Below are 16,426 nucleotides of genomic sequence, written 5' to 3'. Positions count from 1 at the left end.
AACATAAAATACCACACAATTTTGTTTACAATTTGTTTTTTTGAAGCAACACTGTCTATTAATGTTACTGATCACGAACATTAATGTTGTTGTTTTATTAATATCTGCGTATCAACTATATTGACATCCCAGCGCATTCACAGTGGATTACGTATCACACCGCATGGAGGCATCACCCCGTATTAAGCTGTGGCCTCGGCCCAGCCGGGCACCACGTTGTCCTCCCCGACTCCAAACGGGCTGATCTACGCCTGGGCGTGGGGCTTTTCCGAACGCACCGACACGGATCCGCCAGGTTCCCACAGATCGGCGGAGCGGCTGATAATTGCCTCTGGGGAGCGGGTGCACGACGCGGGCCCTCCGACTTCAAACGGCGGAGACGGAGCGGACCGCCCGCTGCGCCTGCCTCTGCGGATCAACCTGGATCAGAACGTCCAGCCCCCCTCCTCCCCGGAACCGCAGCCTGCCGGAACCTCGCACAACCTGAGTCGGATGAGATTCAAAGAGGGGAGACGTGACATTGAAGTTTTCCCGATTACGATGATGTTTATTCTTCCCCTTTTTCTCTTTTATTTGCAATTTATTATTCTTTTTTTTTTTTTATACGTTCAGAGCCGCGCTCTTGGCACGTTCCTCTTTGCTCCTCTGCGCCGGTGTGAGACGAACAGTGGCAGGGCTTTGATTTTCATCAAGGCCTGACATTTCTGTGATTGCTGCACGCTTCTTTCTTCTCTTTTTTTTTTGGGGGGGGTGGGTGGGTGGGTGGGTAGGGGTAACGGGTCTCTGTAGCTTCTCGCGAAATGATGGCGCTCTGCCGGGGAGGGAAAAGAAAGGGGTCGATCGTTTTTTTTTTTTTGTTTTTTTTTAGCAACTAAAGTTTCTTGACCTTTCGCTGCTGGCGTAAATGGATTTTCCCCACCTTCTCCTTAATAACAGGTTTGCTGTGGCATTCACTGACAAAATGAAGGAAGAAGCGGAACTTTTCATGGTGAGAGTTTTTATTTTTTTTTAACACCGTACCATGGGAGGAGTCTTTATTACTGACAGATTCCAAAAACCTGCACCCACAACCAGCCTTTTACCCAATGTCAAGTTCCAGTCTCCCAAATTCTCTCCTCTTATTGCAATATTGGACCATATACAAGATGACCCCCCCCATTTTCCATATTTGGAATTGCGATGATGAATCACGAATTCTTTTACATCGCGCGGATGGCTCTTCCATGTCACCAGAATGCACAATGGGACGAAGCCAAGCCGATGGAAACAGTGTGAGGATCTGGGCAGCATTTTGCTGGGAAATCTTGGGTCATTGAGTGCGTCCGTGATAGTTTGACACATTGCAGCTATCTGACCATTGTCGGTCGCCAAGCACACCCCATTCATAGAATAGTATTCCCTGATTGCACACTGCAAAAATCATTTAAGAATGGCGTGAGGATTCCTTTTCCAATAGTAATTACAACAGTCATTACAAAATGTCATATTTCGTGGCATCCTATTTTTGGTCTGAGACCACCCAGCAAACAAGTTGACGTTAAATGTGCGTCTTTCAGACGTCTTGCCTGATGTAGAAAATACTTCTCCAGAGGGTGCAGAATGAACATTTGTACGACGTCTTTTTCAGACGTTCCAGTTTTGACGACCACAGGACGTCTGTAAAATGTGAAAAACAGTTCAGAAATGGTCCGTGTAGCTGACACTGATTGGTTTAAAATGACAGTGACTCCACCCCTCCCCAGGTATTAAGCCCACACGGGTGGTCTTTGGAGTTTGCATCCTTTCAATATCGCACTGTGGTATTAACTACAACTACATAAAAAAAAACTCTTTTGTACAGATGATCTCCTGTCTTTTACCAATGAAAGAGTTCTTTTCATAAAAATCTTCAGTGCATTCTTACCAATTCTAAACCAAACTACAACTAGTAGAGAAATAATCAGCAAGAGTTGGTTCAGCTCTAAAGTTCTCTCAAGCAGAAAAGAGCCACCAAGACGCAACTTTAAAATAAAAAGTGAAAAGCCAGTGAGTGTTTTCCGACTCTTGCTCCCCTTATGGGTTCAGTTTAATTAATAAATTTGGCTAAAACTAAGAAAGGTATATAAGGTAAATTGATTTCATTAAATCTATGCAGTTTGTCAAATTTCTTTTCCGAATCCGAACTATACACTGCTAGAAACCTCTTGATGTTTAAAAAATAAAAAAAGTGACATTGCATGTCTACTTCCAAGAGCGGTCACAGATAGACAGATGCAATAGCAACCTGATTTGCACATCGTGTAGACATAGAGATGTGTGTCCTGGGTCGACCGAACCTGTCTAGGCAGGATCTGCACGTCCAGCGGCCGTCTCATGTTTGCTAGGCATGGTATCTTATATTCAGGCCAATGTGGAAACAACAAATTGAATTATGTAGAAGAATTGTTAATGACCAGTTAATAACCTAAACATCTATAAGGTGGGAACTAATTTCTAAAATTGGTATCCTACCAACAAATGTGTATGTCCTGCACTGGATGGGTGTGGGTGCAAGTGTGAATGTAACATGCTGATATGAGAAGAAAAAAAAGCCTCGGTAAGATTTATTTCAATTTATATATTTAGTCTGTTAGCCAGTATTTAGAGTTATTTGAACTATATTTAGTCCCTGGTTAAACGTATATATTCAAATTGAACAAAGTTCAGAAGTTGTTGTTTTTAATTTTAGGCTATTGGAATCTTTTTCCTGAAGGTAAAAATGCATCTTTTAGCACCTGGATGAGTAGAATGCTTTTATGTTTATTTATTTGTTTAAAATTTTTACTTTGTGCTTGTTGCTTGTCCTGCTGTCTCTGTGTTGCCAAAAATCAGCGCTAACATTCCGCAGAGGGGCAAAAGAACCTCTGTTCTTCATAACACCAAAATTTGTTTTTGTGTTATTTATGTTAAAAGTCTGTCTTAACCTCCCCCCACACGCACATTTACAATGAAATCAGGTAGTTAACAAATCACGTTTGATTTGTCTTCCAGCACTGAGCACCACTGTTGAAACTGTGATTATTAAATGTCTCCTCTCTCTCCTTTCCAGTTCTCACAAAGCAGCAAGATTCACGTCCAGCCTCAAGGTAAGGCCTCAATAAATACGTCTCAGCTCAGTGTCACCTGTCGTTGGTGGACTTGTTGTCAGTCCTCGGCCGTGCCTAACTGGTGTAGCAGAACAGGGACTACTGTGCCACATATTCTGGATGTAAAAGTTTTTTTTTTTTCTTGAGAGAGATTATTTGAGGTGTGTCAAGGGTGTGCGGTAGTAGCCTAGTGGGTAAGAACCAGAAGACCCAGGTTCAAATCCTACTTACTACCATTGTGTCCCTGAGCAAGACACTTAACCCTGAGTGTCCCCAGGGGGGGACTGTCCCTGTAACTACTGATTGGAAGTTGCTCTGGATAAGGGCGTCTGGTAAATGCTGTAAATGTAAATGTGTGCAGTCAGACACTCCTGAGAAATCAGGTGAAATTTACAGAGCAGCAAATGGCTCTTCCTCTCTCTCTCTACAAAAAAAAAACAACAGAGTAAGACGTCAATCAATCCAGCCCAAAATCATTAAGAAAATCTGGATGATGCTCAAAAAAAAAAAAAAAACACAAACTTGGATCCAGGGCACCCCACAAAACTAAGACAGGTCGCCAAAAACAACTGTACCTATAACTGTGATTAATTACCAATGATTAAGTCATTAATGATTGATAATGATTGTGTAAAACACAATGATTTTGTATAAACACTCTCTACACAAAGCACTGTATGAAAACCAGTCCAATCTGATGTTACCTGGAAGAAAGAGGCATGGAACAGTAGACGTTAAGAGAATGAACAGTTTCTAATTTATTAACACCAGTAGATTACAATTGCAGAATCATGTAAATATTGTATGTAAAAAAAGGTACCAATGGTACAGAAAAACCCAAAATAAAAGAAAGGAGAAAAAGCCTTGAACCAAGCTTCAGAGAGATCACCTGATCCAGGAGAAAAATAGGTAAAGAGAAAAAGGCCCAGAAACTGATGGAAAAATCCCTCAGTTCCCGATGGAAAGGAAAATGGAAGTGTCCAGAGACCACAAGAGAAAATTCTTTTATACATTTGACTCCCAGGAAGTTGCCACAGACCAATCAGAATTTGTTTCCGCCCTGTCACGCCCTTGGTGTCTCCTGTCTGGGGCCGACAAACCCAGACAAATGATTGGCCTTTCACACCTCTTGCTCGGGGGAAGGCTGTTTGACAAAGATATGGAGAACGGAGGTGATGAACCTCTATGCAAGACAAAGCTGCAGAACGTCATGGACCTCATAGACATAATCTTACAATTGTCTTAGACAAAAGCACCTGGCTTTATGCCTCCGACATTTTTCTCATGGTGGATAACAACAACAACATTTATTTCTTATATAGCACATAAAAACATACAGTATGTCTCAATGGGCATTGACAGGCCCTACAGTTGACACCCCCCACACTTGACCCTTTTGCAAAAAAGGAAAAACTCCACTAAAAAACCCTCTAGAAGAGAGGAAGAAAAGAAAGGAAGAAACCTTGGGAAGGAGTGATACAGAGAGGCAACGCCTTCCAAGGAGGATACCCTCCCTAATTCAGTTGCCCAGGAAAATAATTCTCTGGGAAATGTCAGTGTTTGCTTCTTTTCTTTGTGCTCACACCAGCAGTCTGGGGCTTTGCGCTGACGTGGCACAAAATTGGACCCGGTGTCTGTATACCAGTTGTGGAATTGGACGCAGCTGTAACATCCCACATGCATGGTTATTATTAGATCCCACATTGTGCATCTTTATTAAAAGCCCTCATTATGTGTCATGTGTTAGATCATGTCAGCAAATATTCTGCAAAATCTGTGAATGCAACATTCTGAAACCATGCTGCACGCCAGTGGCGCAGAGCAAGAGTCACACTTTTGGTGACCTGTGTCTGAGGAGTAGATAGAAAGTGATTCGGAGCACTTTGGCCTGTTAAAAGGAGCGAGCCGGGAAGACGAATGATGTACAGCGTGACCTTTTTATATTCAAAATGACAAATGTCGGCAGATGCTAACTGATGTCCCGTCTGTGACCTTCGGCCCCAGCAGCGTGAAGCATCACAGGTGTAGGCTGGATGCAGCGGTGGCCTAGCGTGTAAGGAAGCCAAGGTGCCAAACCGCCAAGGTGCCACTGAGGTACCACTGATCAACGTACCGTCCCCACACACTGCTCCCCGGGCGTCTGTCATGGCTGCCCACTGCTCACCAAGGGCGATGGTTAAAAGCAGAGGACACATCACCGTGTGCTGTGCAAAATGAATTGAGATGTGCAAAATTGACAGGACGTTAGGGGGTGCATAAGGCTGGAAGTGTATTGTTGTTGAGTGATGGCAGTGAGTTGAGAGCTCTGACTGAAGCTCTTGCAGCATCTGGCAGTTACAGTCCTGATGCTGCGGAACCGTCAGACGATATGAGGGAGAGCAGGGCATGTGAGGGGTGGTGAGAGTCCTTCACTATGCTCCAAGCTCGACGGATGAGGTGTTTCTAGTAGAGCTGGGAGATGGGTGGAAGTGGAACCCCGATGATGCGTTCTACTGTCTTCACATCCCAGACAGTGATGTAGAAGCAGAGAACACTTTCAATGGGAGGAGGGCGGTTGGCCTTCTTCAGTTTTCTCAGGAAGTGCAGACGTTGCTTGGCTTTCTTGGTGGTGGAGGTGGCGTTGAGACTCCAGGAGAGGTCGTCTGTCTGGTGCACACCCAGGAACTTCACGCTGCTGACACTCTCAGCAGGTGGATCCGTCAATGTGCAGTGGGGTGGGGACAGTCGGTTTCTTCCTGACGTTGACAACCATCTCTTTGGTCTCGGAGACATTGAGAGTCAGGTTGTTAGTCTGGCACCAGTCCAGCAGATGTTTTATCCCCTCTCTGTAAGCAGACTCATCGTTCTTGGTGATGAGCCCCACTACTGTTGTGGGGGACACATTTCGTCATCTGCGTACTTGATGATGCGGTCCAGGCTGTACTGTGCAGCACAGTCGTGTGTCAGCAGAGTGAACAGCAGCGGGCTGAGCAGCATCCCTGTGGGGACCCTGTGCTCAGTCTGAGGACTTTGGAGATATTGCTTCCTATAGACACGGACTGAGGCCTGTGTGTTAGGAAGTCCAAGATCCAGCCGCAGAGTGGAAGTCTATTCCCAGCAGGTCCAACTTCCCTACCAGCTTCTGAGGGATAAAACTATTGACAATCAATTCACTTTCATAAGACCGGGGCCTGCACCTTGCTCGTCTTTTTTACCTGTTTCCTTGCATGGTGAGATGTTGCTGGCCATCAGTTTCTATCAGTTCTCATGGAGAACCGAATTGGAGCAGTTGGACTGTTTAGATGCTGAAATCAGCAGCTAGTAATTCTACACATTGCATAATTTTAAACAAATTTAAATGTGGCATATAAAACACATATACAGTTCTTCGAGCAAGCTGTAAGCCGTAATAAAAATGATGGGGAAATAATAAATCATCAGAGACCGGCAGTAAATCCAGCCTTTGTGCCTGCAGTGACAGCATTGCATTCCAATTTTTAAAATGATTATATTAACGATGCCATTTATAGATTGAGTGATTGGTTCTATCTGCCTCCCTTCTCATCAATCCGCTGATAGTTCCCTGTCAGCATTTTTTCTTAAATCCTCAACAATCAGAGTAGTCCGTGAAATCCCAGAGGGACCGGGTACCACGGCTTATATATTTATCTATTTATTTCGATTTTATGTTCATTGACAGCTTAGCGGAAGGAATGCACTTTAATTACATTTATCAGTACCACGTCATTGTAGGCCAGTTTCAAATCTTTGCATAGACTCAATTAATATCTAAATCCTACATCCGGATTTGAGAAATTTCCATGTTACATGACTTGAGAATGAACATGGATGAAAATAATCTCTCATTTTCAGTGCTGTCAACAGCAGAATCATCCTACAGAATCATGTTGGCCTCCTTGGTTCCGTTTCATATTTGTTATTTTTTACATTTTATATATTTTTTTTTATACTTGGTGACCACTCAGCTAAAATTGACTTAACATGCGGGGTTCCTCAGGGGAACCCCTTGCTTCTGGGACCTGTGTTATGATGCCAGTGGGTCACGTCATAAAGCAACAATGGGATTCTTCAGCCAGCAACATCAGCCCTGTTGCCAGGTTGATTTCTTTATAAAATCAGTATATGGATGTGTGGATATGGCAGCATTTCTCAAAATTTAAAATAAGATGGAGGGATGGAGTGATGGAACCAAGGTCCACACTGAAGTCCAGGCCTTTGGATTCCGGTCTGGGTCTGATGTCCTTCATGTAATGTGACATTTTCAATGCTTACAGATCAGTGGTCAGTAGTCTACATAAGAGCACTAATTAAATTCTTGCTCTTTCAGAATGCTACAGCAGGAGGATTATCCTGCAATTCTTTTTTTATTTGCAATTTCCCACTTGTGGGACTAATAAAGGTTGATCTTAGCTTATCTTATCTTATCCAGGATTTCCCCCCTGAAATGCTTTTAAATTAAATAATTGATTTATTGATTGACGACATAATAAAATTTTTTGTTATGACGCAGGGCTCTAGACTGTGATCATTATACAGCCATTCTTCAAGAGTGTACAGGTGAACATTTCAGGCGATAATCCATAATCCTGTGGTCATGTGACACGTGATTGCTGCAGGGATTCACCCATGCGACAAATACAGCAAAAGGAGCCATGTGACATAGCGTTAAATGACAGTGACAACTTATTTTTGATACGATTGGGACGTCAGGATTTATGAGTTTTAGTTTTACATGTATTTTTCCTTGCTGTGACCGTATGGCGAGAGATGCCGCTTCCACACAGCGAAGGAGCTGTCATGTCTCTCTCTCTCTCTCTCTCTCTCTCTCTCTCTCATGCAGGATTTGAGACGAGGGTGGCACCATGTTTCTGTTGGAGAGACTTTCTGCAGAGTTCAGGTACACCACTGGTTACAAGAGTCTCACACCTCCCAGAGTTGTAAATGTGTGTGTGTGTGTGTTAGAGACACACGATGATTTCCTTGGCACAGTTCTCTGAGGGCAGCTAAATGTTGGTATTAATCTGCCAGTGTAAAGGTCTCCATCACTTTCTTCTTGTAGCTTTAATCAATATTTTTTTTTTAGCTCCTTTTATCATACACACTTCCCTTTTTCGCTCTATTTTTTAAATATTTTCCATTCCTGCAGTCTGACGGCTGCCCGTCCAACCCACTGTCTTCCCTGGCCGCGAAATGAAAGTCATTATTTAACGGGGAAGGTGTGTGCTGTGAAGATGTGTGCTGTGAGGTGTTTCTTCTCTCTCTCCTTGCGAGCGGACTGCCCGGGGGCAGAGGAAACATCAGAGTCTAAGGCCCTTTGATTAATAACCGTCTCACGCGTGGCCATTCATCATCATTTCCCCCATGGGTGCCACGGGTAATGCTGATTACCTGCAGACACACGCCCATCAACTGCCCCCAATCCATTACCGAATGTCCGCGCGGCCACCGGAGCGGTCTCACCTCGTACGAGTGTGAGCAGAAAACGTCTCCACGGCAGAAAAGCCAGGAATGGATTATTCCCCCTTTCTGCCCGCCTAAGTGAACGATTGATTTATTTTTTTTCCTTCTGGTGGAGGTCTGTGTTCAACGTACTCACCATATCTGATTATTCTGTTCCTTTCGAGCGATGCCGCGGTGGCGTAACCTCCTCCCACTTCTTGTGGTAATTAGATCGACGCTTTCATCACTTTTGCTCCAGTCGTGTATCTTGGATCGGACACTACAGAACACGACGTCACTGTCACCCCCTTAAGAGGCCAGAAAATCGTGCTCTCTCCTGGCCAAGGTTCGTCTGTGAGGTTGATGGATTAAGTCGATAAAAAAAAAATTGAATTCTTTTCAAAATGTGCGAATAATTGGTTAAACTGAACAACAGATGCATCATTAATGCTAAATTGCTATAATATGAAAAATGTTTTGCAGAGACAAGTGTGGAAAAGGAGCTTGGCCCTTAATGTTACTCTCTCGTTTATCACGATATACTATCCCATATTGAACTATTCGATTTTCCGATAGGTTTTTCTCAAATTTTTTTACCTGCTATTTACCATAAATAACATGATTGCTATAAGCAATCGTTATAGCAATCATGTATAATTCGAAAATAGAAATCCCTACTTGACTCTTTTTTTTTTTTTTTTAGCCGTTTCACTCTTCGCTAGCTTTTCACCATATTCCAGCGTTGAAACCGCACAGGGCATCAGACATCGACTGTAGCCATCTGACACACAGTAAGCGTGTAAACTCTAGCCGGCAGACCACTCCATCACCAAACCCGACAGATTCTCTCCGCCCTCCCGCACGAGGCTGCAGAGCAGAAGACAGGGACGTTCGTGTAAACATGTGAGCGGCCACCACCCTCTCTTCAACGGAGTTGTGATCCGCTTCCATGACAAAAACCAAACCGCATTCTTCCTTCGCATGTTCCACTTTTCCCAAACTGTCTGTAGGTGGCGCTGTTTCAGTGTCAGAGTAATGGATTGTCACAGTAGAACTTATAAGACCTGAATTGCTGCTAACTGAACTATTAGTTTCAGATATTCTAATGGGGGGACGGATTTGGATCTGATCCGTGGAAAAAGAAAATATATAAAGTATATAGCATTAACAATATGTTTAAGAGAAACGAATGCAACAGCTGAGTTGGGGAGAGGAGGGAGGGCAGCAGAGAGTAGCAGAACCATGGAGAACCTTCCCAGAGACCTAAACACTGTTCTGTTCAGTACTGTGTATTTGTGTGTGTGTGTGTGTGTTCTGTTTTTATTCATGTTAGGTTAATTAAAATGATTTATGTTACGTCCCAGAATCCATGTAAGCCTAATACCTCATTTCCACTACACTGGTGCTGGTGCTGGTACCAGGTGCCGGTGCTGAACTGAGAACCAACCGTTTAAACTAGACAGCAGCCCAGCTCGAGCCGCATGATAAAGGTCAAGCCCGCTAAACACAAATCCCAGCACCTAATCCATCACGTCGTAATAGACATCCAAGTTTACGCAGTCCCTTCTTTTTGTCTCTCTTGTCTTCCTTCCATTTTTTTAGCTTATTGACAATTCGGCTGTTCGTACGAAGCCTGCGACTTTAATAAGTTCTTCCCTTATTACTTCATACACTTTATTCTAGTGCACTTTTTAACTTTGGGTGAATTTCTGTGGACGTCCATATAGAGCTTACCGGACTTTGGCTCTCCACCATATTCTCTTTTCCAAAGCTGCCTCTCACCTCCACCCACCGCTTGTTACATCACAACCTTTCGCTATGAGACCCGCAAAGTTTAGGTGCCGGTTTTTTTTCAGTGGTACCAAAATTGAACTCTATTCGGAAGTGCACATGAAGTTCAGACTGTAACTGTGTGAAAGGTCAGACATCATAAAGGTTGTAGAGGCCCACAAACACCAATATGTTGCATCTGACAATACGGAGAGCCAGCCGGGTTCTGGAGGGGTCGGGTCGAAGCGTGACGTTGATCCCAGAAGCAGGCCTCAGAATCCACACCGCCTGTTCCTCAGCAGTATAAGCTCTGATCCGAGGGTCTCTCCAGTCACAACGTTCTCCCAAAACTTTAGAACCGAACACTTACCCCCGGGATTCCGGCAGTCGCAACTGCCACGTGCTCCAGCTGCCAAATCCCACCGGCCGCACTTCAAAAGCGGAGCATTTCATTAATTGCTTGTTGAAGGTTTTTTTCTGCTGGTTTAATCACATCAGACCCTCAGCAAGATGGGAGGGAGATCGGGAGGAATGCTCATGATTATTCATGAAGGAGCCGCTCCCCGATTGGCCGGCTGAAAGTTATCAGATGTGGCTCCTGGCACAAAAATAGGCCGGGTGCGACTACTTCGCCCTTCTGGGACCTGGTGGAGTCCCGGGGTTATGTTCTCTCCAAAAGCTAATTTGTTTGACCACGAGGATGTCGGTGCTTTCCTTTGTAAAGTAATTATCTTTCACTCTGACTAGACCCATGGATCATGCATTAGTGAACGTTTCCTAGACATCTCAATATTGCCTTCTGTCTGGGGTGATGAAGGGCGTCCCGAAGAGGGTTTACCAGAGTCCAAAATCTCAAGCGTCAGGGTGAGCTAAAGTTCCCGGGCATGAAAACGGAGTGTCCTGAGTGAAGGTGCCGGGGATAATAAAGCGCCTGGCTGTGGACGGGGGGGTGGTGCTCCTAGTTCAGGGGTGAAATAGATCACAGGTACCTGTCAGCCGCCTGCAGCCACACATCCGTCTTTAGCAGCCAGAAATGGCCAGAGTGGGGTACCATCGGTCTTCCTGTTCTGGCAAAGTAGCCGCGAACCTTTTCCAGGAAGCGCGATACTTTTCCAGCTTCCACGTGAGGAGGTTTAAGCGGAACTCTCCCATGAGAGGCAAAATAAGTGGATAGAATTTCAGGGCTTATTTGAAGTAATATTTTAGTGCACACACTCACACACAGTCTTCAGATAATGTCCCACAGTACTAATGAGTCCATCAGAACCAGTGATAAGGCAGGATGTTAAAATGCAGGATGATGTATTTTCAGCTCTGTCTCCACGTTCAACTAGAGCCCCAAATGTAAGGGAAACAGGATATCTGCCATTCCACTTGAACCCAGTTTTGCTTGTCAGATGTATTTAAGGCCTAACATAATGTTTTAAATTTTATAAAAGAAAATTGCAATCATAATGCAGTGCAATTTTAGATTAGAAGTTTTTAGGCATTTTAGAATTTTAAACAAATACTATACTATACTATACTATATATATATACACACACACACACACACACACTTTTTGTTAAGTACATAGCTCCACGTGTGTCCAAACTTTTGGCCTGTACTGTATTTATACTCGTCTCCCCATTGGTCAAGAACCTCTGTTGACTAGCCCTGGTATCAATGTAGTGATTTTTAATATTGCAAAACATAGCAAAACAAAGTGGTGATTGGATTGGTGGTTGCATTTAGAATTTGTGTTAACTTTTGCGCCTGGCCAGACTCAGTCAGTTACCTGGAAGTCCCCAAAATGCATGAGTGACAACACAAAGGTCTACAGTGTGGAAGTACAGACAAAAATACAGACAAACACTCGCTGCGGTGTGGGTCACATGAACGTAGACCCAGTGAGGGGAGAACATCCTGGATGGTTATTACAGGGACGCCAGCAGGAGAATGTAGTGTTAATGCCAAAACAAAGATGCTTTCAGGGTTTGCCAACGCAAAAAAATTGAAGGATGTAGGGATCGGAACAAATCATTAAAATGTTTTTTTTTTGTTTATGATGAAAGCAAGATGAAATCCCAATGAAAGCAGGCCTACATAGCTATACGTTCAGTTATCAGTAGCAGAGGTTTCCTGCCGGAGGGAAACCAGTGTAGCTTTCAGCACTGTTATCTTTTTATGAATACGTCAGAGGACACGAAAGTCGCTTCAGTCATATCCAGAACTCGCTCAATTATCTGATATGGGGACTTTCTGCAGTTCTCCTGATTGCATTACCTTGGTAGGATTTTATTTTTTTTTACAAATACAAATATGTCCAGTAGTAATATGATTTTTGTTTGAATTCTGATAGGAAGTTTGAAGTCAGATCCTTCAAGATAAATATATGAAATAAGTTGAAATGTTGGGTTGTGGTATTGGGTTAAATCATGTTACTTTTTGTATTGTTAATTGTAATCATTTAAATATGTAAAGCAAATATATATATATATATATATATATATATATATATATATACACACACACACACACACACACACACACACACACACACGCACAGGCCAAAAGTTTGGACACACCTTCTCATTCAATGTGTTTTCTTTATTTTCATGACCATTTACATTGGTAGATTCTCACTGACTGCATCAAAACTATGGATGAACACATGTGGAGTTGTGGTGTGTATAGGTGGAGGTGGGTCCATATATGGCCATTCACAGCAGTTATCACTGGTATGTTTATTAGTTTCTTAAAACCAAGTCAAGAAAACAAGTTTATTAACTATAATACTGTTGAACTGAAAGCTCCCCAGGCGGCCATGTACTCTTTTGTTCAGTTCAGTTTTGCTTGCCCTCGAAATCTAAAGAGCTCTTTATAACTATAAAACATCTCAGCAGAAACGTCTACGTGTGCCGTTAGAAAACTACAAGCTTGAAAAAGATTTCTCTCATGTAATCAAACAAATTAATAAATAAACAGGGAAAATCTGCTATTTTTGTCCTTTAGATGTTCTGCTGTTCAGTTAGCAACGGAACTAGGGGACACAGAAAAGTGCCCGTAGGTGCAGCGAGAGAGGGGGGAAAAAAGACATTTTGCTCCTGACAATCCTAAATGATTCATCTTTGGGGGGGATAAGAGCGAAAAATCTTACAGCATATTTGCTCGGTGCCCTAAAGTTTCTCTGTTCTTGCGTCTTTGATCTTTCAGGCACTTGTGCAAGGCACTGTCTGCCTTCGGTGTATATAAATCTGCACGTGATGAATGTAAGCAGTCTTTGCAAATTTCACCCCAAACTCCTACAAATTCAGTGTGTTTTATATGTGTGTGTGTGTGTGTGTGTGTGTATGTAGACACACACACACAGTACAGGCCAAAAGTTTGGACACATCTTCTCATTCAATGTGTTTTCTTTATTTTCATGACCATTTACATTGATAGATTCTCACTGAAGGCATCAAAACTATGAATGAACACATGTGGAGTTATGTACTTAACAAAAAGTGGAGACCTGACCTCCACAGTCACCGGACCTGAACCCAATCCAGATGGTTTTGGGTGAGCTGGACCGCAGAGTGTAGGCAAAGGGGCCAACAAGTGCTAAACACCTCTGGGAACTCCTTCAAGACTGTTGGAAAAGCATTTCAGGTGACGACCTCTTGAAGCTCATCGAGAGAATTCCAAGAGTTTGAAAAGCAGTAATCAGAGCAAAAGGCGGCTATTTTGAAGAAACTAGAATATAAAACATGTTTTCAGTTATTTCATCTTTTTTTGTTAAGTACATAACTCCACATGTGTTCATTCATAGTTTTGATGCCTTCAGTGAGAATCTACCAACGTAAATGGTCATGAAAATAAAGAAAACACATTGAATGAGAAAGTATGGGAGTTCACAGTGGCTCAGCTTTGAGTGACGTGACCTCACACCTCAGAGGGGTGGGAGTTCGAATCCCGGCTCAGACCTTGTGTGCATGCTCTCCCCGTTTCCTCAGTGTCCTCCAGTTTCCTCCCACCGTCTGTAGGTGTGAGTGTGTGCTTGACACTTTCACGGTTCGTTTTACATCACCTTTTTCTCCTCAGTTTGGAATTAAGGACATATGTTGGAATTGCATGTCTGAATGATGCGTAAATCTGGATTAAGACGGTCAACACACTCCGTCGACAGAGCCCATGTGATAGGCTTAATGAGATGGCCTGAGCCCTCTGATCTCTGTAACGCAGAGGTGGATTTCACCCTGCTGCACCCTGAGACTCCTCCATCGTCGTCACGTGGAAACACACACACACACACACACACAACGTCTGGATAAACTTTACCAGAGTTGACGACTTACATGGGACTTTTCTATTTCTTTTTGGTTTTGCATTGCTTCTATTCATAATCTCCTCTCAGTTTTACCCTGAACTAGTTACAGAAATAGAAACTGCAGTAGTCTTTTTTTTTTTTTTTTTCAAAATCAAATCTCTTCATCTTTTTAAAGGCTTTGAGGATGTACTTTAAGATAAGGGCACAATAAAATATTACTCATTAACACAGCTCTGACTGATAATCCACCTGGGGTCCCTAGTGATGCATGAGGCATAAATGAAGAGCCATTATCAACATTCCCGTCGGCTCATTAAAACTAGTTAATCAAACCCGACCAATAATCAATACTGCGTCAGTAAGTGCGGTAAACAGCTCATGACTCCGCTCGTTTCTCATCACTTCGTCTGCGGCGTAAACTGGTGCTGTGGGCCCAATGTGCCGTTTTTATCACTTGGACCAGAACTGTGAATCTTCTCTGTGTTTGGACCCATGCTGCCAAAAAGAAAAAAAGAATTTCAGAATTTTTTATTATTATTATTATACTGTTCTACCTACTAAATTATAAACTTATACACACTTTTTTTGTCATCATGTTGTAGTGGTATTATTGGTGTTATTATTGTAAGCAGCATATCAGTATGCTTTTCCCACCCGTTTGACACCAATTACACAGCAGAACGACAATTAGCTTTGTGTCCCGGTGTGGGATTACAGTCACTTAAGGCCACTGCTCCTGCCTGATCTGGATTTGCTGCAGGTTGTGTGGCAGCAGTCGTGTCGATTAGGTCTCTTGTTGAACCCCTTTCACCATGATGCTCTCCAAATCCGCTCTTAAAGGTGGGTTCAGCTGTTCTTTCAACATGGCCAGCCTTGTTCTGCCAAGTCGTGTTTGTTCCTCGTTAACTAGCCCCCACCGAACACATAAATGCAGTGAGTGATATTATCTGGACCGGTTAACATCGAAATGTTTGAAAGATTCCAAAGAGGAAAAAGTTGTACATGAAAAAAAAGAAAAACGGTTTAGGGCAACGTTGCCAGGTAACTCATCGTTTCAGCCTCAAATCGTGCAAAATGTCTGCAAGAATGCACACGAAACTGTTTTAAGCTCAAATGCATACTGTAGCACACTTAAATAATCTATTCCTATTTTTTCCCAAAAATATCAAATTCATAAATCTTAATCCGGCAAATCAACAATTTTGGATGTCGTGACAAATTGGTCAATTGCTTTGCTACTTCTCCTTCATGCCATGTATTTTAGAATATCATGTGACTCCTTGTACGTCACGTGACCTACCCGCCAACGCCTGAAACGCCACCTCATGAGTATTTCCTAGTCACATTTTCAGTTTACATCATTTGAGGGTTTTCACACATCAAAGCCTCTCCAACCCTGAGGAACCACCCTGTGGCAGCCCCGCAGCTGACGCCGGGACCCTTGCTGGAGAAGCCGCTGCATGACCTCACGCGGTCAGCGTTGGGAGAGGATAGGTTACTTCCCGTGGTGGAGAGACCCGGGGGCGCAGCACACTTCACCTACGCATCCTCTCGCCCCAGTTCTCGTTAATCCGCAGTTGAAAAGGGCAGCAGGCGTGTTAATTATACAGTTCAGTGAGGCACCGCGGTCAGCGACTCTCCCCGAGGCCCGAGCAGCGTTCGCCCCGGTTCTCCGCGAGGGCGCTAACACGGCCATTAATGACTTCGTCCCACGCAGTGGTGTGTTTTGAAAGGTCACGGCATCACCAGGCACGAATTTCCCACGCTTAGCCTCACCCAGCGGCCACGGTGGCCCTGCCGCTGCTTCTCCCCAATCCCGGG

General features: G+C 43.5%; 1 protein-coding gene across 2 annotated transcripts in view; it reads left to right on the top strand.

The window, feature by feature from the left end:
- The window catches only part of glt1d1 (glycosyltransferase 1 domain containing 1), a 33,075-nt gene that overhangs the window by 3,944 nt on the left and 12,705 nt on the right, over positions 1–16,426 (top strand). The window contains exons 4-7 of one of the 2 annotated variants that reach the window (XM_028995266.1): positions 937–988; positions 2,708–2,731; positions 3,068–3,104; positions 7,945–8,001. In XM_028995266.1, coding sequence (XP_028851099.1) covers positions 937–988; positions 2,708–2,731; positions 3,068–3,104; positions 7,945–8,001 — 170 coding nt within the window. The remainder of the gene's footprint in view (positions 1–936; positions 989–2,707; positions 2,732–3,067; positions 3,105–7,944; positions 8,002–16,426) is intronic. The other variant, XM_028995268.1, reaches the window with a different exon arrangement.

Source organism: Denticeps clupeoides, chromosome 11, assembly GCF_900700375.1.
Source record: "Denticeps clupeoides chromosome 11, fDenClu1.1, whole genome shotgun sequence".
NCBI lineage: Eukaryota > Metazoa > Chordata > Actinopteri > Clupeiformes > Denticipitidae > Denticeps > Denticeps clupeoides.
This window is presented reverse-complemented; position numbering and strand designations above follow the sequence as displayed.